This window comes from Chiloscyllium punctatum, chromosome 39, assembly GCF_047496795.1.
Source record: "Chiloscyllium punctatum isolate Juve2018m chromosome 39, sChiPun1.3, whole genome shotgun sequence".
NCBI classification, from domain to species: Eukaryota; Metazoa; Chordata; class Chondrichthyes; order Orectolobiformes; family Hemiscylliidae; genus Chiloscyllium; species Chiloscyllium punctatum.
The window spans coordinates 55599903-55624168 of record NC_092777.1 but is presented as its reverse complement, the minus strand read 5'-3'; the positions used below and the strand labels follow the sequence as shown (position 1 = coordinate 55624168).

General features: G+C 39.8%; 1 protein-coding gene across 1 annotated transcript in view; it reads right to left on the bottom strand.

The window, feature by feature from the left end:
- rptor (regulatory associated protein of MTOR, complex 1) overlaps nucleotides 1-24266 on the bottom strand; it is a 392084-nt gene that overhangs the window by 74118 nt on the left and 293700 nt on the right. Inside the window, exon 24 of the mRNA XM_072558758.1 lies at nucleotides 18869-18979. Within this exon, the coding sequence (XP_072414859.1) occupies nucleotides 18869-18979 (111 nt within the window). The remainder of the gene's footprint in view (nucleotides 1-18868; nucleotides 18980-24266) is intronic.

The following is a 24266-nucleotide window of genomic DNA, read 5'->3' as shown; positions in this document are numbered from 1 at the left end:
ATACATTTCCTGTTCCTTAATAAAAGCTGCTGTGAAAGATTCATTAATGCCTCAGCTGATGAGGGCAATGAGTTTGAGTTTAACAGCTCAGCAAAGTACTGTGTCAGCTTTGAACCTCTGCCTGTGAAATTCACTAACTGCAACAGAGATGACAGCACAGGCAACAAATGCCGTCAAACATTGTGGAAGTCAGTCAATCAGCTCAGTTACTAAGTTATTTGTCTTTGCTTGAAGTCCAGGAATAGGTGACAGGTAAAGAAAGGAATTAGCTCAATGATATGCCTCCTTTCCAATAATCTGTGGAGATGTCAAAAGAACATGGCACGCTAATAGGAGATAAGCTACATCGCTGCACGAGAAGGGACTTTGTCATATGCTTTCTTAATGACACATTCTAAACAGCACCGTCAGTTTTATTTTATACTTCCTAATGAGCGTTTTATATAATTAAACTAGGTTCAACACGTCATAACAGGGAACAGAAGCTCGTTTGAAAACGAATGATCATATGTGCTAACAATAATTTTTCAATCCTATAATGACTATGGCTACAAAAGCAAGTTAAAGGCTAGGAATTCTACAGCACGTAGCTCTTCTTCTGACTGCCTGAAGCCTGTCTGCACAAACTAAGAGTACGGTGGAATACTCTCCACTTGCCTGGGTCAGCGTAGACTCCAATTACACTCAAGAGGATTGACGCCACCTATATGGTTTGCTATTCCATTTCAGAGGCAGGCAAGAGTCATTCATACTGTTCCACATTTGCAGTCAGGCTGGGTATGGATGGCAGATTTCCAAACGACATGAGCAAACCAGATGGGTTTTTTAATAGCTCCATGATCATTATTAACCAGGCTCGGAATTTACTTCAAACATATTAATTAATTGCATTAATAATTTGAACTCATGATTCTACAGTATTAGCCTGGGCCACTGGATTACTCATCCACTGACATTACCACTATGCTAATGTCTCCCTCAAGTTGATGAAAGAGAGGGAGTCAATGTCTTGACAAAGTAGCTTGCTTGATTAACATCACCCACAAACATTCAGTTCCTCCAGGAGCAATGCTCATTAGCAACAGTGTCTACCATCTAAAGACACACAGCAGAAATTTACTAACACTCCTTACAGCTTTCCAAGACACTCTCCAAACTGACTATCACTTACCACTTAGAAACACCATCACCTGCAAGTTCCCTTTCTAGCCACTCAGCATCCTGACTTGGAAATATATCACTGCTCCTTCACTTTGATCGAGTCAAAGTATTGGATCTTCCTCCCTAATAACATTGCAGGTCTACTCAAATCCAATGAACTGCAGCAGCTTAAGAAAGCAACTCACCTCCACCTTCTCAAGAGCAAGTAGGGCTCAGGCCAGATCTAATGGCCATCCCATTGCACCCACATACCATGAAACAAAAATAAAAAGTGAATCTAATAATGGAGTGGAGGTTATTGTTGAAGCTGCTGAAGATGGTTGGGCTGAAAATACTAACCTGAGGAACTCCTACAGAGATAGTCGTAGATACTTTGAGCTTGAGGCTTGGGCACGTGGGAAAAGCAGATATAATAGCAAAGTTTGAGGCATTCAGACAGACATGAATTGGCTGAGAATAGAGGGATACAGAACATTGTGCAGGTAGATGGGATTAGTTTACAAGAGCATCATGGTCGGCACAGACATAGTAGGCTGAAGGGTCTCTCCCTGTGCTGTTCTATGTTCTACTTCCTGGAGTGGAGATGCTTGACCTCCACCTACCTCAATCATCTTAAGTACAACTCTAACCAGTCAAGAGTATTCGACCCAATTTTCACTGACTCCAGGTTTGTCAGGGTTCTTTGATGCCACACTCGATCAAACGTGACCTTGATGTGAATGGCAATCACTCTCACCTCACCACTGGAATTCAGATTTTTCTGCCCACATTTGATCCAAGCGAAGTGACTCTGGTGGAAGCCAAAATGATGGGTGAGTATCTGTGGTCAAGTTATTCCAAAGTATGTGTTGCTTGATAGCACAGTTATCAATCCCTTACCACACCTGTGATGATTAAAAGTGGACTGCAACAGACCAAGTGGAATACAACTTGGGAAGGTGAGAGGTTGTGCACTTTTGTAGGAAGAATAGAGGCATGCACTATTCTATAAATGAGGAAAGGCTTGGGAACTCTGAAGCACAAAGGGACATTGGATTTCTTGTTCAGGATTCTCTTCAGGTTAACACGCAGTTCAGAAAGCAGATGCAATGTGAGCATTTATTTCGAGGGGATAGAATATAACAGGGATGTGCTGCTCTGGTCAGATTGCATTTGGAATATTGAGAGTAGTTTTGAGCCCTGCTTCTAAGAAAGGATGCGCTGGAAGGTGTCTAGTGGAGATTCATTAAAATGATCCCAGGGATGAAAAGATATGAAGAGTGGTTGAGGGCTCTAGGTCTACTTAATAGAATTTAGGAGGATGAGGGAGGACTTCATTGAAACTTACAGAATATCGAGAGGCCTGAATCAAGTGGACATGGAGAATATGTTATCACTAGTAGGAGAGACTAGGACCCAAGTCTCAGAGTGAAGGGAGGACCTGATAGAACTAAGATGAGGAGGATTTTCCAGTCAGAGAATGGTGAATCTGTGGAACTCATTGCCACAGTGTCTTTAAGACAGAGAGTTAGGTTCTTTACTAGAAAGGGGATCAAGGGTTATAGGGAGAAGGCCGTTGAGAAACATATCAGCCATAAATTCAATGGCAGAACTAATTCAATGGCGTTATCTCCTGGTCTTTTGGACTAATAGGCGGGGTTGGATTCATCTTGAAGTCTGTAGACTGGACATACCAGGGCAATTTTCCATATTGTTGGGTAGATGCCAATGTTGTGGCAGTACTGGAACAGCTTGGCAAGAGCTGCAGCTATGTTTGGAGCACCTGTCTTCAGCACTATTGCCAGAACATTGTGCAGTGCAGCCTCTTTGCTGTTCATGCATGCAATTTAGTGTGCCGCCAATCAACTTCTGACTTCAGAGATTGCTGCAGTGCATGGATTTCAGAGGTCAGCACACCAGGAGAAAAAGAACCAGAGGGAGTATTTATTAAGGTCCATATCCTTTGCAGTATCCAGTCCCTCCAGCCATTTCTCAATACCATATAGAGTGAACGGAATTGCCTGAACTGGGATCTGTGATATGGGGATCTCTGGAGGAGGCTGACATTGGTCATCAATTTTCTGGCTGAAGGGTGCTGCAAATGCTTCAGCTTCACCTTTTGTAGTGATGTGTTGGATCATTATGGGACCTCCTCCTCCTCCTCCAATTAGTTGCTTAACTGTCCACAACCACATCACTAGATGTGACTGGATTACAGAACTTGGTTCTGATCTATTGGTCGTAGAATCGCTTAGCTTTATCATTTGCTGCTCATGCTAAATCAGCATGCAAATAGTCCTTTTTGTAGTTTCACGAGGTTGACCTTCATTTTTGATATGTCTGGTGTTGCTCCTGACATGCCTAGCTGCAGTCTTTAGGGTTGATGTGAATGGGGATATGCCTGGCACGAGTTTACAGATTGTACGGGATCTCAATTCGGCTGATGGCCCACAGTATATTATGGGTGGTCAGACGTGAGTTGCTTTTTCTAGTCTACCCCATTTAGCACACAGTGATAGTGTCACATTGGTGATCAACACTGATGGTCCCCACCAGGAGTGTATTCTGCACCTTTGCTACCCTTAGTGCTTCTCCAAGTGATGTTCAGCATGGAGGATGACTGATCATTACCTGAGGGCAGGTGGTACATTGGTATCAGCAGGCAGCTACCTTGCCCATATTTGATGTGATGCCATGAGACTTCAAGGTCCAGAGAAATTCCACGGTAACTCCTGCTTGACTGTGTCTCTCTGTGCCACTACCTCCACTGGGTCTGCCAGTTATTGGGCAAGGACATACCCAGCGATGGTGGTAATTTTGTTTCAATCATCGTGGAAGACCCAATTCTATGGGTATGACTATGTTAGGCTGTTGCTTGACCAGTCTGAGAGACAGCTCTTCAAATTTTGGCACAAGCCTCTAATTGTCATTACTTGTAGGGTTGAGTTTCTCATTGTTAATTCTGGTGCTTAGATTGATGCCAGGTGGTCTGTCTAGATTCATTCCTTGAGGATTTTTTAGCGATTGATACAACCGAATAGTTTGCTAGGCCATTTCAGAGGCAGGTGTGAGTCAACCACACTGCTGTGACGATGGAATCGAATATAGGCCAGATGAGCCAAGGATGACTGTTTTCCATCCCTAGAGAACATGAACGAACCAGATGGGTTTTTTACGACAATCAACAATGGTTTTATGATCACGATACTTTTAACTTCAGGCTTTTTATTGAATTCAAATTCCACACTCTGATGTGGTGGGATGTAAACCCGGTTCCCTGAGCCTTACTCAATTATTAATTCAGAAACAAAACCATCATGCCATTCCCTCCTCTCGAACATGGTGTTTAAAAAACTGAGATTGCTGGCAAAGGGTGCACTCTATTCTTGTTATTTCAGATAGTACGTGGTGAAGCATTTCATTCGACTTATGCAATGCTCAGAGCTGCTTCAGTTCAGTGCTTTAAGATCCCTTTTCATGAATATTTTACAATAGTTACATAAATTTGCAACCATGACAGCACTGCAATGGTACATTCTCTATTTATCAGCTATCAAAATACCATCTGCAAAAAATTATACTTTACCTATTCTGTCTGGATGAAAACCATGTCTTTTTTTTCCAAAAAAAATTTAAATTATTTTTCACAGAATATTTTTGTGGCATCATATTCTATAACTCAGTGCACCCTTGAACAAAATCTCAAAAGGTCAATGCTAACATCTTGGTCAAGTCAACTCGTTCAAAGATTATGACAATGGATGTCTTTTTTATTTAAAGCCCTTTATAAGGCTCAACATCCTGGACAAAATTATCTCATGGCTTCACAATAATTATAGAAAAGTACGCATATTTCAACATCAACTGCAAGAACATTTCATTACTGAAGACGATAAGGAAAACAGGGATGTCAATAGACTCATCAGTGAGCTGTGACACAGAAATTGCATTTTTTGCACTCAGGCCTACACTCCAAGTATTCATTCCATCACTCAATAGGTTGGTACAAAGGCACAAATTCATAATTATATCTCTAAAGCACAATCACAAGCTGAATTCCCAACCCCTCACAGTTGGAGAGGAATGGGATGAAGCCTGAAAAATGTTAGTACACAGGGGTTAAGGCCTGTATTCTTATCCTCCTTAAATCGATCAGATGAGACTGAGTGACCACCCAATTTCTGGATCCATGATATAGGAGCGAGCATAGTCATAGAGATGTACAGCATGGAAACAGACCCTTCGGTCCAACCCGTCCATGCCAACCAGATATCCCAACCCAATCTAGTCCCACCTTCCAGCACCCGGCCCATATCCCTCCAAACACTTCCTATTCATATACCCATCCAAATGCCTCTTAGATGTTGCAATTGTACCAGCCTCCACCACATCCTCTGGCAGCTCATTCCATACACGTACCACCCTCTGTGTGAAAAAGTTGCCCCTTAGGTCTCTTTTATATCTTTCCCCTCTCACCCTAAACCTATGCCCTCTAGTTCTGGACTCCCCCACCCCAGGGAAAAGACTTTGCCTATTTACACAATGCATACCCCTCAATTTTATAAACCTCTATAAGGTCACTCCTCAGCCTCCGACACTCCAGCCCCAGCCTGTTCAGCCTCTCCCTGTAGCTCAAATCATCAAACCCTGGCAACATCCTTGCAAATCTTTTCTGAACCCTTTCAAGTTTCACAACATCCTTCCGATAGGAAGGAGACTAGAATTACACGCAATATCCTAACAGGAGCCTGACCAAATGTCCCGTACAGCCACATCATGACCTCCCGACTCCTGTACTCAATACTCTGACCAATAAAGGAAAGCATAATCAAACGCCTTCTTCACTATCCTATCTACCTGCGACTCCACTTTCAAGGAGCTATGAACCTGCACTCCAAGGTCTCTTTGTTCAGCAACACTCCCTAGGACCTTACCATTAAGTGTATAAGTCCTGCTAAGATTTACTTTCCCAAAATGCAGCATCTCTCATTTATTCGAATTAAACTCCATCTGCTACTTCTCAGCCCATTGGCCCATCTGGTCAAGATCCTGTTGTAATCAGAGGTAACCCTCTTCGTTGTCCACTACACCTCCAATTTTGGTGTCATCTGCAAACTTACTAACTGTACCTCTTATGCTCGCATCCAAATCATTTATGTAAATGACAAAAAAGTAGTGGACCCAGCACCGATCCTTGTCGCACTCCATTGGTCACAGGCCTCCAGTCTGAAAAACAACCCTCCACCACCACCCTCTGTCTTCTATCTTTCAGCCAGTTCTGTATCCAAATGTCTAGTTCTCCCTGTATTCCACGAGATCTAACCTTGCTGATCAGTCTCCCATGGGGAACCTTGTCGATCAGTCTCCCATGGGGAACCTTGTCAAAAACCTTACTGAAGTCCATATAGATCACATCCACTGCTCTGCCCTCATCAATCCTCTTTGTTACTTCTTCAAAAAACTCAATCAAGTTTGAGAGACATAATTTCCCATGCACAAAGCCACGTTGACTATCCCTAATCAGTCCTTGCCTTTCCAAATACATGTACATGCTGTCCCTCAGGATTCCCTCCAACAGCTTGCCCACCACCGAGATCAGGCTCAACAGTCTACAGTTCCCTGGCTTGTCTTTACCGCCCTTCTTAAACCGTGGCACCACGTTTGCCAACCTCCAGTCTTCTGGCACCTCACCTGCGACTATCGATGATACAAATATCTCAGCAATTCAGTGTCATTTTCATCCAAACTGATAGTCTACTCAAAGATGGAAAATTTTCTTCCCAACTTCCATCATCTTCAAAAAGATTGAGAATACGACAAATGACAAGTAGGTTTTCACACATAACTGCCAAAGATGTAAAAAATACTCTTACTTAGCAATGCCATCCTCCAGCACAACAGCCTCATTTCTTTATTGATCTACAACCACCAACAGACTCAACCTAAACGTATTGCTTAAATATTCCAACAGATTAAGACAGGCATGGCGAGGTACTTCAGCATGCATGTCTCTATCCTTCCAGGGATTGACATGGGTGCTTTTCTCCCCTTCAGAGGTTCTTTAAGTTAAGAAAAAGGCAAAAACGGGCAATAAAAAAAGCCTTTTTGTTTTGTTTACAACTCAACATTAACAGTCTTGAATTTAGAAATATTAAAGGCCAGTAGAATTGATCCTTTAAACAATGGAATTTTTGATCTGGACATTTGAAGGAAAATAAAAAGTAACATGGAGATAAACTGCTCAACAATCATTGTTGGTCACTTCACCAGGTGCGCAATTTGCAACTACAGAAATAGGAATTGACTTACTATCCTCAACAACTAGTGGCCACATTAAAAAGACATTATTTGTCAAGAGTTACACCATAATGACAAAAGTGGATGTGCTGAGTGTCCAGATGAAAGCTGTCCTGCAGTAAGTTATAAATGATGTACAAACCATTTACACGAGACTGCAGTTCTAGGAAAAGATCAATGTATACTGACTTTCTTCTTACAGTATTCCAATTTTAATCGTGCAGCTGTACTTGTGCAAGTCACCGTAGCTTCAGTATTGGCACGGGTTCAGCCGGAGTGAATGCGCAGCATGCTGAGATCAGCACTTGTCGCACATTTCTGAAACTGAGGCATTGTGACACTGCAGCTCCACAGGCACACTAGGTTACTCAATGTCATAGTTTTCCAATTGTAACTTCAATATTTATTATCAAGCGATGAAACCCACCATGCAATATCTTTAGGACTGCAGTAATGCAGTACTTGACCACCCCATGTTTCTGTATATTTGGAGCAGCATTGAATATTCCCTGCTTTTCCTTTATAGCTGCAGTTATTTTTCTGATCAACATAAATATGACAAGCAATTTGTCAAAATACCACATCTGTTAGTCAACCTGTTCACTGTTCTGAATGTTCACAGCTTCTGTATTCTGACGGGGGGGGGGGAAATTTCAATAATTAAAGATTTTTGCTTTCTTAGATTTGCAGTATTTTGTATTTTATGAAATGTACAATCCAACAGAGCAGAGAACAACAATAGTTTTCATGATTTTCCTTTAAAAATAGACCTTTACATCCGCTGTTTTGAGTCAATTTGGCAACATTAAGTAGTACCTTTACTAATTTCAAAGTACACAAGACAGTATAAAGAACAGAATATAATGGCGTTGGATGTAAATACAAACTAAGCTCATGTTGTATTGTAACTGCATGACTAGAGATGCTATTTGAAATTGTAAATATTTCCTGAACAACCCACTCAGAGATATTACGCCTCTGGAGAAGGTGAGACTTGAACCTGGGCCTGATGGAACCTGGAATAGACATATACTTATAGGGAAATTATGCACAACATATATTTGAAAACATCCACCTGCTGTGTTTTTATGAGCTTTCTTACCAAAAAAATATGCAAAAATGTTCCAAATACACTGAAGTCACAACCTCAAAGTTTACTGAAGTGCTAATTAAGAAAATCAACAACACAATAGAAATAAAATTTCATTACATAAAAATAATATTTGCAGTCTTTTTCCCTTCAAAATCACTTTCCAGTAAACAGTGCTGCTTGCGAACTCCTGAGGCAATGTAGGCGTTGAAATAGTGTTACATGATTAGGATCATGACACACCATAGATTTTACACCTCCTATCTCCCACTCAGCCAGAACCAATTACAAGATCTGTATTTTACTACTTCAGTTTGTTGGGAGAAAACCAATGGACTGGTTTTATTTAACTCCCTGAGTACTGTGACCGCAAATTACACACAGAACCTGAGGGGAATTCAAAGTACATTTGTTTAAGTAGTTATTATTTGCAATCCCCAACCCAAAGCCCTATAGCTAGAAAGTTATAAAAAGACTGTGCTTTGGTTTGAGATCAAGATATAAATCTTGAATTTTAAACTTCAAGGTTTTGAAAAATTATTTTAAAAAAAACACCATGGCCACCTCACAGTGATGCATGCCCAGATTTAGGTAACTCTATCTGCAGAGAGTAAAGGAAACACTGTTTTTCATGAACTAAAAATAATTTATTTCACTGTCAATAAACATGATGAGTTTTTCAAATGACATCAGGAAATAATTTTCTCCCTCAAATGTAACATTCCCACAACAAGAATGTAACTCTGAATGAACTCTAATTAATTAATTCCAAGGGAGGTCTAGGAATACAGCACAAAATAGCCTCAAAACAATATTTACTTCTACACTTCCTGTGAATCAGATGCTTCAAATTTCTTGAACTGAATGCACCAAGATTTGTCTTATTATTAGTTGCATGCTGCAAGATCAAAGCAATTAACATAAAGTAAATACATTGTTTGAAAAATGTTGAGAAACAAAGAAACATTTGTCAAAATGAGTGAGTTTCTGAGCAAGAACATGCAGTCTATACTCAAATTTAAAGAGCATGAGATTTAGAAACAGGACATGGAGCTCGCAAGAAAATCTGAGAAAAAAATATCGAAGATAAAATTAGGAATAGCTCAATTATAATGTCTAAGAGATCTCGATTTACATCAGAGCTCAACAGAACATGACTGCACCTTCGGTCTCTTTTGCTGAGGAAGGACATTTTTGCTATAAAGGGAGTTTAGCAAAGGATTACCTGACTGATGCATGGGATGCCAGAACTGACATATGAGACAATGTTGGACACATATTTGGAGTTCAGACCAATTAGAAATTTAAAATTCTAACAGGACCAGACAGGATAGATACAGGAAAAATTTTCACAATAACAGGAATGCAGACCAGCGGTCACAGTCTCAGGATAGGAGGGAAATATTTAGAAATGAGATTCGAAGAAACATTTTTACCCACAGGGTGATAAGCCTGTGGAATTTGCCACCACAGAAAGCAGTCAAGGACAAAACAGCGCAAGATTTCAAGAAGGAATTGAACATAACACTTATGGATCAAGGGATCTCGAGGGATAGTAGGAATAGGCTATCGTGTTGAATGATTAGCCATGATCAGAATGAATGAAGGACCAGGCTCAAAAGAGCCAAATGGCTTACTCTTGCTCCTATTTCTATTTTTAAAATATGGAATACTTCAAATGAATAAAATTTGCAGACTGAAATCACTGAACAACTTATCAAGTAAGTGAATAGCAAAATAGCAATCAGGACAAAAAGAATTGTTGCAGCAACGACTGTCTGTCTGTGTGGTGTTTGCACATTCTCCCCATGTTTGAGTGGATTTCCTCCGGATGCTCTGGTTTCCTCTCTCAGCCCAAAGATGTGCAGGTGAGGTAGATTAGCCATGCTAAATTGCCCATAGTGCCCAGAGATGTGTAAATTAGGTGTATTAGCCATGGGAAATGCAGGATTACAGGGATAGGGTAGGGGGGAGGGGGGGGGGCAAGTCTGGTGGGATGCTCTTTGGAGAGTCAGTGTGGACCTTGTTGGACTGAATGGCTTGTTTCCACAATGTTGGGATTCTATGATCGGGACTGGAAGGATTGCTTTTGCAATTTTGGAATGTTACCCATGCAGTGTCCCATTATATATACACACAGGTGGAAATGGTGAAATAAATCAGAAGGACTAGAACTGCAGCGTGGAACTCTATATCCAAAGCTCGCTTCAATAATTGTTGCAAACACTTCAAAACAAACGTGTTTGAAAATAACTTACAAATTCTGTTTGCAAGATGCTGGGCTAGCAACCATGCATTTGCACTACAGTAAACAAATCACTCAAAAATAATAGCACTGAGCAACTTGCAATGAAATGCAACATTTTTGATGGAAATGCTTCAGTAATTTTTACAAGATACAGTGTCCCACAGTCAATGAAACAACATCAGATTTAAAGCATGTGGGAGAACACTTCATCTATACCTATGTGACCCACCTTTCAGATGAGACTTTGAACTAAGCTCCTGTCCACTTCCTTCAGTGGACATATAAGATCTCCTAGCACTACATCAAAAGTTTCCCCCAGTGTCCGTGCCAATACTTAGCGCTCCTTCAATATTGCTAAAATTAAATATCTGGTGATCACCACCATTCTGTATTTGGGAGCTTGTTGTGGACAAATCTAGCTGCTTTCATTAGAATAGTGGTAACGTTTCGAAAAGTACATTGTTCGATGTAAAGTTGTTTGGAATTTCTGAGGTCACAGAAAAAGGCCTGATAAATGCCTTCTTGTGTTACCATAAGCAGTCATCATCATCACAATAAATGCTGGCCAGCCAGCGATGCTTCTATCCCCCAAATGAATTTTAAAAAGCAGAAGTAGGCCATTCAGCCTTCCAAGATGGCTATCCCATTGTATGAGATCATTGCTGATCTGAGATTCCGAGCTGAAAATGTGTTGCTGGAAAAGCACAGCAGGTCAGGCAGCATCCAAGGAGCAGGAGAATTGACGTTTCGGGCATAACCCCTTCTTCAGGAATGAGAAAAGTATGTCCAGCAGGCTAAGGTAAAAGGTAGGGAGGAGGGACTTGGGGGAGGGGCGTTGGAAATGCGATAGGTGGAAGGAGGTCAGGGTGAGGGTGATAGGCCGGAGTGGGGTGGGGGCGGAGAGGTCTGGAAGAAGATTGCAGGTTAGGAAGGCGGTGCTGAGTTCGAGGGATTTGACTGAGACAAGGTGGGGGGAGGGGAAATGAGGAAACTGGAGAAATCTGAGTTCATCCCTTGTGGTTGGAGGGTTCCTAAGCGGAAGATGAGATTCCCTCAATTTCACTTTCCTACATTTTCCTCATTGATTAAAACTCAGCAAGGAAATTGAAGGCTATCTCCCCTTAATGACCCAGGCTGTATAACCAACTGCAGTAAAAAAATTCCACTAACTGACTACCCTCAGAAGAAATTATTTCTCGTGTGTCTTAAATAGACAAACCCTTATTCTGAGATTATGCCCTGTGGTCCTAGACTCTCTCACAAAGGGAGAGACCTTTCCACATCTACCCCATTAAGTCTCCCAAGAATTTTTAATGTTTCAATAAGGTTGTCTTCCATTCTTCCAAACTCTAAAGAATACAGGTCCAACCAAACTCAAACTCAGAGCAGTCGACAGTCCCTCCATATCCAGCATCAGCCTGTTGAACCTTTTCTGGAATGCCTCCAAGGCCAGCATATTTTTTCTTTAGGGACCTAAAACTGCTCATGTACTTCAGCTGACAAGTGCCTTGCATAGTTTGATCAAAGCTCCCTATGTTTACACGTCATTCTCTTTGAATTCCATTTGCCTTCTCTATTGCTGGATGAACTTGTACACTGTCGAAAGCTTTTGCCTATAACGTTGATTGTCCTGCTCTTTGGATGGTGCCTGACTTGCTGTGCTTTTCCAGCACCACACTCACGACTCTGAACTCTAGCATCTGCGGTCCCTGAACTTGGATACTACCTTTTTGTGTTTGAGACTAATGACTTTAAAAAGAAATTTACAACGATGCCACAAGATTTCATTTTTAAAAAAAATCAAAATCTTTATATCTTTAGTAAGTATATAAAACAATAAGGGTTGGAACCTTTACTGCTTACAGGACATGGGAGCTGTCTTCTACATAATTAAATCATTTTAAGATTTATGCATCTAAAAGAGAATTCTTGAAGGAAGTGAGAAGTAAATCTGAACGTGTAACTTATGGTTATGACCCTTATTGTTTTGTGTACTTACTGAAATGATTTATTTCTGTAAAGGACAACTCCTAAGGTTGTCAGAGTCTTCGGGGAACTATTGTTAATTCTCGTTCATTCCAGCTAGCTTTCAAAGAAAACCTTGCACGTTCAAAACATGGTAAATGAATGACTCAGTCCCTTTTTTGTTAGTTTTCCAATTATTGAAGCAAACCTGTCCATTGTTATCTTTTATACAAGACTGTGTGGCAGACTACTGTAGGTTCTTCCATTAGTTTTGGACAAGGAAATCTCCCAGTGTCTATTTCCTCACAAAATGCAAATAGAGATTAAGCCTCACTCATCTTCTATATAGTCAAAGAAGCAGTTATGATTTTTACTCTGCTCACACCATAGGCTCAGCTAACAATCACTTAATTTTACTGCCTTCTCTGAGTTGCAAGCCACAAGGTCCCAACAACAACTATCTTTTACAACAAAGATATATTGAAATCAGAGTCACTCATCATGTCACTGTCTGAGCTGGTTTGCCCACAAACCTTTACTTATCCACAATTACAAATTATTTGAAAATCTAAAATAATTGGGTTTTTAACCACCTTTTGGTGTTTATGGGATGCTTTTAATTAATTTTCCTAAGGCAAAAAACACCAGTCTTAACTGCACATCTTACAATCATCATGCCAACAGTTCTTTAGTGAAGTCCACCTGCTATTTATTAGAAGCAAAATATGTTGGATGCTGGAAAGCTGCATAACTGGCAGCATCTGTGGAGAAGGAGAAAGAGATAAAAGTTTGAGTTCTTTATGAGTCTTCAGAACAAAAGAAGAGCCATATTGGACTCAAACATTAACTCTATTGCTTACTCCACAGTTGCTGGGTTTCTGCAGCACTTTGCATTCGTTGTTAATTTATAGCTCGCAATCTCTTCTAATCTGACTTTCTTCACATACAAACAAGCTTATTTTGAAAATAAAGACATATTCTAAAACACATGAACCAAGAACTAGACATACAGAACACGTAAACATTTTTTAACCCCCACATTACAGGTTTTCACAAGTCCTTTACTATATAATCTTTATTGATGCAGACAGAATAAACATATCGTTCCATCTTGAAAAGCCAGAGCACTAAAAGAATACAGCAGCATTAAGATGGTAACATACAATATACATTAAGATGGTAACCATCTCTTTTAAATTATGTTATATTTACAACATAATTTGAAAGAAACAGTTACCATCTTAACGGCTACAATAAATTTTGTTTAGAACACAAATTAAAAACTTTCACGTGCAAGGGTTTTAAATTCAGAATTGGAAAACTCTGAGTCCACTAACTAAATGCAAAAAAATTGGCTGTACAAATTTACCACCTCGCCTCCACAAACTGGATTAAATAATTAATAAGTGAATGACGTCTGCAAGGTCCTCCAACAAAGCACGAGTTACAAGGTTTGCAGATCAAATGCACAATCTGACACTTTCAACATCTACTCCTGCCCTGCAGTATCACATCTGTGATACAAGAGGAAGCAAAAGAGAAAACTAGAGGAAACTATTCAAAATATTTTGCATATCTCAATACTTTTTTCAACTAAATCATAATTATGTGATTATTCTTTAATTAGACAACATGATTACCTGCATCAATTAGAAGTTTGAGTGAACGTATCCAGCAGTAATACCACACTACAGGTACTCACCAGAGAAATACATGCTGTTCTCATTACATATTATCCATGAATTTAGATTTGTGATATTTAAAAAAAAGTTCAAAAATGCAATTGCCATAATTTTGAAAGATAGTTGGTAATGAAAATGAGATTTCCATTTTCTTCTGATGTGTTCACATAAAAGCCTGGGCACTAATTGAAAAATCTGAGCTCATTTTACTAAAAGCAGGAGAAACCTGGGTTCTGCGCCATAATTAATAAACTTGCAAGGTCACGTAGCTTTCATAAGAGCTATAAGAATGTGATTTTGTCAGTAGCAATTAAAGAGTAGCAACTAATCATGACACACTTGTAATAATAATCCTTTAATGCTTCTCAAGCAACTTAATCGAAGAACATAATCTGTACAGTCTAATAATTCAGCTCTGGACAGTATCGTTGAAAATATCTGAAAACCAACAGAGAAAAAGCTCAATTAACAGCAAAGCTCCACAACAGAGATAAGCACAGTAATGGAGTATTGTAAACCAATACAAATGAATACCAATCAGCTACCTCACTGTGAGAAATATCACAGGCATATCCAAAACTAATCTAAGTCTATAAGCACCTAAATGCAGCATAAATTGTTCGGCTGAGACAAGGAATAAGAACCTTTGTCTTTTCTCTCCTTCCGAGCTTGGTAATCTGCAGCACACCATGGATTTACTATGATCATTGCACCGAGTAAACACTGAATGCCTGATGTTCCTGTCACAGCAGCCACATTTGACAAACTACTTTTATGGAAAGCAATCAGTTCAAGATGTTAGTTCTGACCTATCGTGAAGAGTACAGGAAGGATGTGGGCAAGAGATATTGACAACCACCATGATTACAACTTGCAATCAAATGTCAAAACAATTGATTAGCTTGCTTGAACATGACAGTGATCAATATGAACACATTTAATATTTAACTTCATACAATATGGTAACATTGAATTTATATTAGCTTTATTGATACATATGAATTAACATATGAACTGTATTTCCATCTTTCGTACAATATTAAACCTTCAGAAAAAATACCAGATGGACCACATAAATTTTATTGCTTCAAATCAATGTTTTATCTTGGAGCAGTTTGAAATTTCATAACAATACAATCTGAAGAATTGAAATATTTTTGAAGGTTCAATGTGCTATATTATTTTGTAGAACTTGATGCTTCTATTCTTCACATTGTTGAAGTAAAATGAATCAAATCCATAACATGGGGAGACTTTACCTGCATTCAGGATAAGGTTGCAATGACCACTTTTAAATTTATTTTATTCGTGACCACTTGAGTGACTAAATAAATGAGAAAATTATTCTGTACATTGCTGCTACACACAAGAATATTCCTTCCCTGCTGAAAAGGAAAAGGGACGCTGTACTACAACTGGGAAACCCAGCATTTGAGAGATTAATTTATCTTGAGTCACAATAAGGAAACAAGTTTAAACTTTGTGTACCAGCAAGCAATCTGGTTTTCTATTGGTATCTCAAAGTGGAGTGACCACCTTGTGCTTCCAAGCACCTGATGCAACTAATGGAAGGTATCTTCCAATAATTTACCAGTTTACACAGTTTAATGGTGAAACAACAAACATTATGCACCTTCCCCAAAGAAACTTGCAACAAAGTAAAATGAAGCGTGTAAATATATTAAGTTCATCTCGCTGATCAGCATTTGCTCCTCATAGATTATGTACAAGAGAACATAGGAGCAGTTTCCTCTCCCCAAGTGGAGCGAGTCCCAGTAAAAAGCAAGGATCTTGATATTAATAAAGCAGAAGTTGCAACAGGCTATTTGGGTGGAATGCAAAGACTCAGGGGATAGATAGTTTTTCATGGAACTAAAAGAGACTAAGGTGACTTACACAGCACTCTCAGAATATTTTGAGGGACTCCCCAAACACTGGAGAGAACCAGTAGCCAGAAATTTTGCCCTAAGTGGTGTCCAAATTAATACTGAAGAGACAAAGCAGAAATACAGCAATGGTCTTACTTGTATTTCATGTAAAGTAAGGAACAAAGATGAGTAACCATGGCAAAACAGCTTAATAAATTGTGTAGAAACAATGCCCTAAACATTGACTGAAGACACCTTTACAAATAATTTAATCAATTTACAATCTCACAGTCTGGTTACTGTTAGAGTTAAGCATCCACTTGAACTGATTTACAGTGTACAATGGAATTGCCTGTGTAACCGCTGACTCTCGTTTTGTCAAGTAAATCAGTCCATTGAAGATCTGTCCTAAATTGCCAAGTAACTCTGATTATATCGTTACGAGTCCATTATGCTTTTTGTATCCAATTTGTGACCAATATTTTGTGCATACCTTGTGGCCTGGTTGCTTTCTTGCTGATTGGGCAGGAGTTTATTCGCTCACTCAGCAGTCTGAGGATAAGCTAATCAAGGATTAGCAAATTAAATTATTGATCAGAACTGGTTAGTATAGATGTATTGGAGAGCAATTTGGTTTGTAGTGGGGGAAGGGGCTTGTTGGTTCAGACCTTAGTGTACTTAGACTTCCACGTGGAGGGGAACTGGTCTTCAGAAAATTCAATTTCTCAGAGAATTCCCACAGAGTTAGCAGCATCGGAGGGGGGGTGGGGGGGATTCACGTGGTCCCAATGTGCAACTCCAATCTACGCCCCACTTAGGTGCGGTATGGTGGCTCAGTGGTTAGCACTGCTGCCTCACAGCACCAGGGTCCCAGGCTCATTTCCAGCCTCGGGTGACTGTCTCTGTGCAGTTTGCACATTCTCCCCTTGTTTGTGTGGGTTTCCTCCAGGTGCTCCAGTTTCCACCCACAATCCAAAAACGTGCAGGTCAGGTGAATTGGCCATGCAAAATTGCCCATTGTGTTAGAGGGAAGAGCAGAGGCCTGCGTGTGTTACTCTTTGGAGGGTTGGTGTGGACTTTTTGGGCTGAAAGGCCTGTTTCTACACCATAGGGAATCTAATCTAATAATTCTCTGACCACAAGTATACCTGGACCATTGAGTCTGAGGTGACTACTATTTTTTCTGACTGCTGGGAAAGATGCGCTTGAAAAAGGTTAACCATAAGCAAAAAAAGGATGCAATTAACTGGCAGACTTTGGATGTCAGCTTTTGTTATTTTCTCTTTATTCTTTCAATGGACGTACGTCTTGATGGCAAAGACAATGTTTGCTGCTGATCTCAAACGACGTCTGAAGTGAGGCTTGCAAGATCATTTCAGAGGGCTGATAGGACTCAACCACATTAATCAGGTGTTGCAAGTCGACCAGGCCAAATAAGGATGGCAGATTTCCTTCACTAAAAGACATCAGTGATCCATATGGACTGTTTTTGACAGTTTATCATAGTTTCATACTCACCATTACTGAGACTACTTTCAACTCCAGATTTTAATCAATTTGAATTTTAATACTAGGAGGTGCTGTGGTGGAATTTGAACTCATATTCACAGACCATGCCATCTGTATCCACACTGGCAATCAAATTTTCTTGCAAATCAACGGACAAACATTCCCAGGTTAAAAGTAAGGGACAAACATTCCCATTTATATCATGGACATTGATGGGTATTAGCTAACCACACTTGTGTTACAGAAGAACAAGAAACATTTGGGGGAGTTTTCAGAAACATTTCTTTTTTATACAAAGCATTTTAAACCAAAGACCATTTACAGGAAAATCACTAGAGGGTTTTTGTGGTGCAATGGTCATGTCCCTACCTCTGGACCAAGACACCTAGGTTTGACCTGCTCCAGAGGTATGTAATGGAGGAGGCAATGGCAGAGTGGTATTATTGCTGGACTGCTAATCCAGACACCCAGATAATGTTATAGGAACCGGAGCTCAAATCCTGCCATGGCAGATGATGGAATTTGAATTCAATTTTTAAAATCTGGATTTAAGAGTCTAATGATGATTATGAATCCATTGTCAATTGCTGGAAAAACCCTTCTGGGTCACTAATGCCCTTTAGGGAAGGAAACTGCAATCCTAACCTGATCTGGCCTCCACGTGACTCCAGACCCACAGCAATGTGGTTGACTCTTAACTGCCCTCTGTGCTGTTAGAGATGGGCAATAAATGCTGGTCTAGCCAGTGACACACACAGCCATTAAATGAATAAAACAAAAAAATTATCTGAACAGATTCATTAGAAAATATCTAAAGCAAAATCACTGCAATTAAATTTTGGAATAATGTAGGCGGAACAATTGATTTCAAGCTGTTAATGGAACTGAAATAAGAATCATTCAAGGTTGTTAAGGTCATTCAAATAAAAGTATCAAAGACGGTTTAGCCCTACTTACTCTGCTAGAAGGAACATTCTTCCATATTTTTAAATTGCATTTACTTTAGTGTTTAATAAATAACTTATATTTATAAGTATATCAGAAATCAGTCATTATGTAACTCAAGTACCTTCATCACTGGCTGTGCGAAATACTTTGCACTCCAATCACAGAAACCCGTTTGCATAGTTGTAGACATGAAACTTTTATGTCCAACTCCATCCTCCGAATCTTCAACAGTCTGTAAATATAAAAAAATTCTAATTATGCACCATAATGGTCAAAGTTTAATGCTGCAGCTTAGACAACGTGATTCTTCCATTTTGAGTTAAACCACAGCACATTCATGAAGTGACTGTCCTAATGGCTCGGGGCAGTTCCAACCGGCTGATAAGGTGTGTGCATTTTGCTGGTTAAACTCCAGCAATATCTCTGGGCACAAAATGGGGGCAGTCCAGACATTTTCAGTAGGGAATCTGCACCTAGTCTCCTGGATTTTAAGTAGGGTAAATACATGCTCCATACCAAGAATTTTTTTTTTAAAAATTATTCATTTACAGGGTATTGCTGACTTGGCCAGTATTTATTACCGATCCTAAATGCCCAGAGTATAGTTAAAAGTCAACTGCATCGCTGTGGGTCGAGAGTCACATGTAGGCCAGGTAAGGATGGCAGTTTCCCTCCCGAAAGAACATTAGTGAACCAGATAGGTTTTCCCCAACAATCGACAATGGATTCATGCTCATCATTGTACTCTTACTTCCAGATCTGCCTTGGTGACATTCAGACCCAGATCCCTCAAACATTACCTGGGTCTCTGGGTTAACAGTCCAGTAATAATCAGCCCTCATTTCTAAATGCTCAGATTGCTTGCGAACATATTTCGGGCATAATGCATCATTTCCTGTCTTTTCAGATACTTAATTCACACAAGAACTGCAAGAGACAAGGTGGCTTTCGAATATCTTGTGATAATGAGGGTACAGTCTATCTAAAAACTTACTCCTTAAATCAAAGTCAAAGCAAGCTTTTAACAACAAAAGCGAGTTTTTTTTTATTCATATACAGGAGTTGACATCACTGGCTGGGTGAGCGCTTATTCCTCATCCCTAATTCCTCTTTAACTGAGGAGCTTGTTAGGCCATTTCAGAGGACAGTTAAGAGTCAACTGCATTGCTGAGAGTCTGCAGACACACGTGGACCAGACCAGGCAAGGACAGCAGACTTGCAACCCGAAAACACATTAGAGAACCAGATGGATATTTGCAACATTCGACAACAGTTTCTTGGCTGTTGTTATACCAGTTTTTAATTCCCAATGCTTATTGAATTCAAATTACACCATCTGGTGGGATTCAGGGTCATGTCCCCAGAAACAAAAACAGAAAATTCTAGAAAAGGTCAGCAGGTCTGGCAGCATCTGTGGATAGAAAATCAGGATGTTGACTGAAAGTCAGAAGTCACACGATGCCAGATCACAGTCCAATAGGTTTATTTGAAATCACAAACTTTCAGAGCGCTACTCCTTCATCAGGTGAACTGCTCTGAAAGCTTGTGATTTTAAATAAACCTGTTGGATCGTAACCTGTTACTTCTGACTGAGAATTACTGTTGATGTTTCAGGCCCAGTGACCCTTCCTCAGAAACCATGTCCCCAGAACATTAGTCTGGGACCCTGGATTACCAATCAAATGACATTACTACCACTCTTTCACTGCCTTCCACATCACCTTAAAACCAGAACAGATGGTGACAATTGATGAAAATAAGAAAAGCCTGTGAATTTGAAATTGAAAACAGCAAGAAAATCAACAGCAGGTCAATTAGCTTCAGAAGGCGAAAGAAAGGAGAATGCATAGGACATAACCCTTCAGGACATCCTTGACAGGCTGATTAACCTGTTCTGCATTTCCAATATTGTCTTTCTCACAAGGAAATGTCATTCCCATTTCCTCTGCAATATACTTTTGCTGCTTTTCTTAACATACGGAACCATTTCAGCCATGCACAGACTTTATGGAATTTACCTTTTAATGAATGGCAAAACATAGTTCACTCGTACAAATTCATCATCGTGCAACATAATCCTCACGGCATACTAGTTTACACTGCCATTTATTTTGTTTAAATGGGCAAATAAAGTTTGCAAAATGAGATGAGATGACACTGACAAAGATAGATTGAAAACAAAAAATGCTGTAAGTCACAGCGGGTCAGGCAGCATCCATGGAGAGAGAGCAAGCTAATGTTTTGAGTCTAGATGACTCTTCATCAGAGCTGGTGATGAAGAGTCATCTAGACTCAAAAGGTTAGCTTGTTATCTCTCCACTGATACTGCCTGACATACTGTGATTTCCAGCATTTTTTTGTTTCCTGTATAGATTCCAGCATCTGCAGTAATTTGCTCCTAGAGATAGTAATGGGAACAAGGGTTACAGGGAGAAGGCAGGAAGACATAGTTGAGAATCATATCAGCCACGATTGAATGGTGGCCAAACGTGATTGGTCGCATAGCCTAATTTTGTTCCTGTACCTTATGTTCTTATGGACATAGAAAAAGACAAACCGTGATATGCAAAATTATGCGTCTAGGCATGCTCACTTAGACAAATGCTAGTGGTGCACATAAACCACAAGAATTTGGAACTACTAAATGCTCAAATGAAGGCAATATACTGCTAAACTGCAATCTTCCAATAAACAATGTTGTTCAAGGGAAATCAAATCTGTTAAAATAATGAATTCTGGGTTTGAAGGTATTGCCCTTAGCTCTGACGTAGAAATCTGGTTTCAGTGACAAAGTCATGGGTTTAAATTGCATTCCAGAGGTTTATGTCCATAATGTAAAGTGACCCTGCATTGCAGTAGCAAGGGAGTGCTGCACTAATCGGAAATACTTTTAAAAGTGGCATCATCTGTTCGGTCAGGCTGTTGTGAAAGACCCTGTGGTCCTATATGAAGCGGAGGAACAGAATTCTCCTAATGTCCTGGCCAACTTCTTCAACCCTCAATCGTCTAAACAGATAGTCTGATCATTTTTTACGACTGTTGTTTGTGTGTGTAAATTGCTTGACATGGTTTCTCTTTTACAGCAACGTTACTGTAGCTGCAAAGTTATTTTGGACTTCCGAAGGTTGTGAAAGACGTATAAATGCCAGCTCTTGCAATCTTGATATATATCACACGAGATGCTTTATTCAACTGCAACTGTTCTTGTTAACAATTGATGTAGCAGGAATTTTAGACTCTCCACCGAGAACTGCATTTGCATCACGATACCCTGAATTACTGAGTTGTAATATAATAAATTGTCACTGAACTCAGCACTACACTTTATCAATCATTTTTGCTAACTTTGGTTGACTGCATAAAATCTACTAAAGGCAATTCTGATTCAAGAACCTTGCAAAGTTGCACAAAATATTCTCTGCATTTTAAAATAATAAATAGATTATTTCTGTGGTCGTCTAAACAGTTATTCACAACAGTTGACGAAGAAACACCTCTTCAACAACTCACATTGATGTATTTTATCAAAGTACTAGTCAGGCATCCAATGATAACCGAATCTGTAACTCAGACGTTCAGGACTTTTTATTGCTTTAACAAAAACACAATATTTTGATTAAATTAGATGGGCATTATAATGGTTAGTGCTACCAATGTATTTTTAAACAGAAAACAATATTTTCTAACAGCCCATAAGATCAAGCATCACTTCTTTTTTTCCCCTTAATCAGTGTAATTATCTTCAACTGTTATTTTAATTTCAAACTTGAACCTTTTTTAAAATCTAAACAAAATTCCAAGCTCTCATTGGTTAAGCTTCAATTCTTTGAAAAAGTCAAATTTATGGATTAGGATACAAAATAGATCCTATTGTTCATTGGGTCTTTGCCAATGTTGGTGATGGGGTGAGGAAACCAAGCCAGACATTATTTTCATTATGGCTCCATTAGACAATATAATGCAACTATATATCAACACACTGTGTGCTTGCCAAAAAGAAAAGATTGTCAAAGATTGCTCCCTTTCAGTATCTCAGAGGGAAAGCAAGCTTTTCCAGAAAAGTATCGCCTCACACATTTCCATTTCTGCTTAATCAGAACTATGCAGAGAGTAATAAATAGCTCTCAAGCCATTTGCTTTTCAGAATAATCTGTATGGCTGTCAATTTAAAAAATACAAACATTACACAACTGACAAAGTAAAAGATTGTAACAATACCTCAGCCAAAGGAATAAAAGAAATGACTCATTAGATTTGCCACTTGCTCTCAACAGAAATTTAGTTTAATCATTGAGAGGAAGAGAAGTATATGCACATGGAAGACAGCAGCCTGAACCACGGGTGAGGATTTCAAACCACACTTTTTAATTAACATCTAAATACCTCAGCACTCAAGATGTGGCAAAGATAAATCTGGAGTTCGCTCCTGGGTGAAACTTCCTGTGCAAAGACAAACTCTACTCTTCAACATCATCCATCTCTGCACCTCTGCCTAACCCTGTCTCAACCCATATGCTTTTTTTAAACTCAAGGACTCAGTTAATCCAGCATTCCCCTGGTCATATTCAAATCTCCTTAACCTCAAACCCAACCAAAATGCTGCTGCCTTTAACTAGACCCACACCAAATTCAGCTCAACAAGAAGCTAGTTCACTGACCAGTTTTATCTTGCAGTCCATCAATGCTTTGATAGGAAAACTCTCAAAATAATTGAGAGCACCTCCCCTCCCTACCTGATCAAGTTGGTCATGTCCTAAAGGACAAGCTGGTACACTTAGTCTGCAGCAGGTAGTGAGAAAACCAACAAGGGAAAAAATTATGCGACCTTATCCTTACCAATCTGCCAGTTGCAGATGCACCTGTCTATGACAGCATTGGTAAGAGAGGCCACCGCACAGTTCTTGTGGAGACGAAGTCCCGCCTTCACAGTGAAAATAACCTCCATCGTGTTTTGTGATACTATCACTGTGCTAAATAGGACAGACTTTGAACAGATCTACCAACTCAAGACTGGGGCGCTGTGGGCCATCAGCAGCAGAGGATTGTACTCCAGCACAATCTGTAACCTCATGGCCCAGCATGGCCTCATCCCCCATTCGACCATTACCATCAAGCCAGGGGATCAACCTTGGTTCAATGGAGAGTGCAGGAGAATAGACCAGGAGTAGCACTGGCATACTGAAAATGAGGTGTCAACCTGGTGAAGCCACCAAACAGAACTACTTGCATGCCAAACAGCATAAGCAGGAAGTGACAGCAAAGCTATCCTACAGCTAATAGATCAGATCTCAGTCCTGTTGTCCTGCCACACCCAGTCATCAATAGTGGTGGACAATTAAACAACTCACTGAAGGAGGAGGCTCAAAAAAAATTCCTGTAATCAACGATGGAAGAGCCTAAGATAAGGCTGAAGCAATCTCAGCAATCTTCACCAGAAACTCAACTCGACTCATGACATGAATACTGGGTACAACAGCAGGTCAGAGGCTACGTACAGTGGCGAGCAACTCACCTCCTGA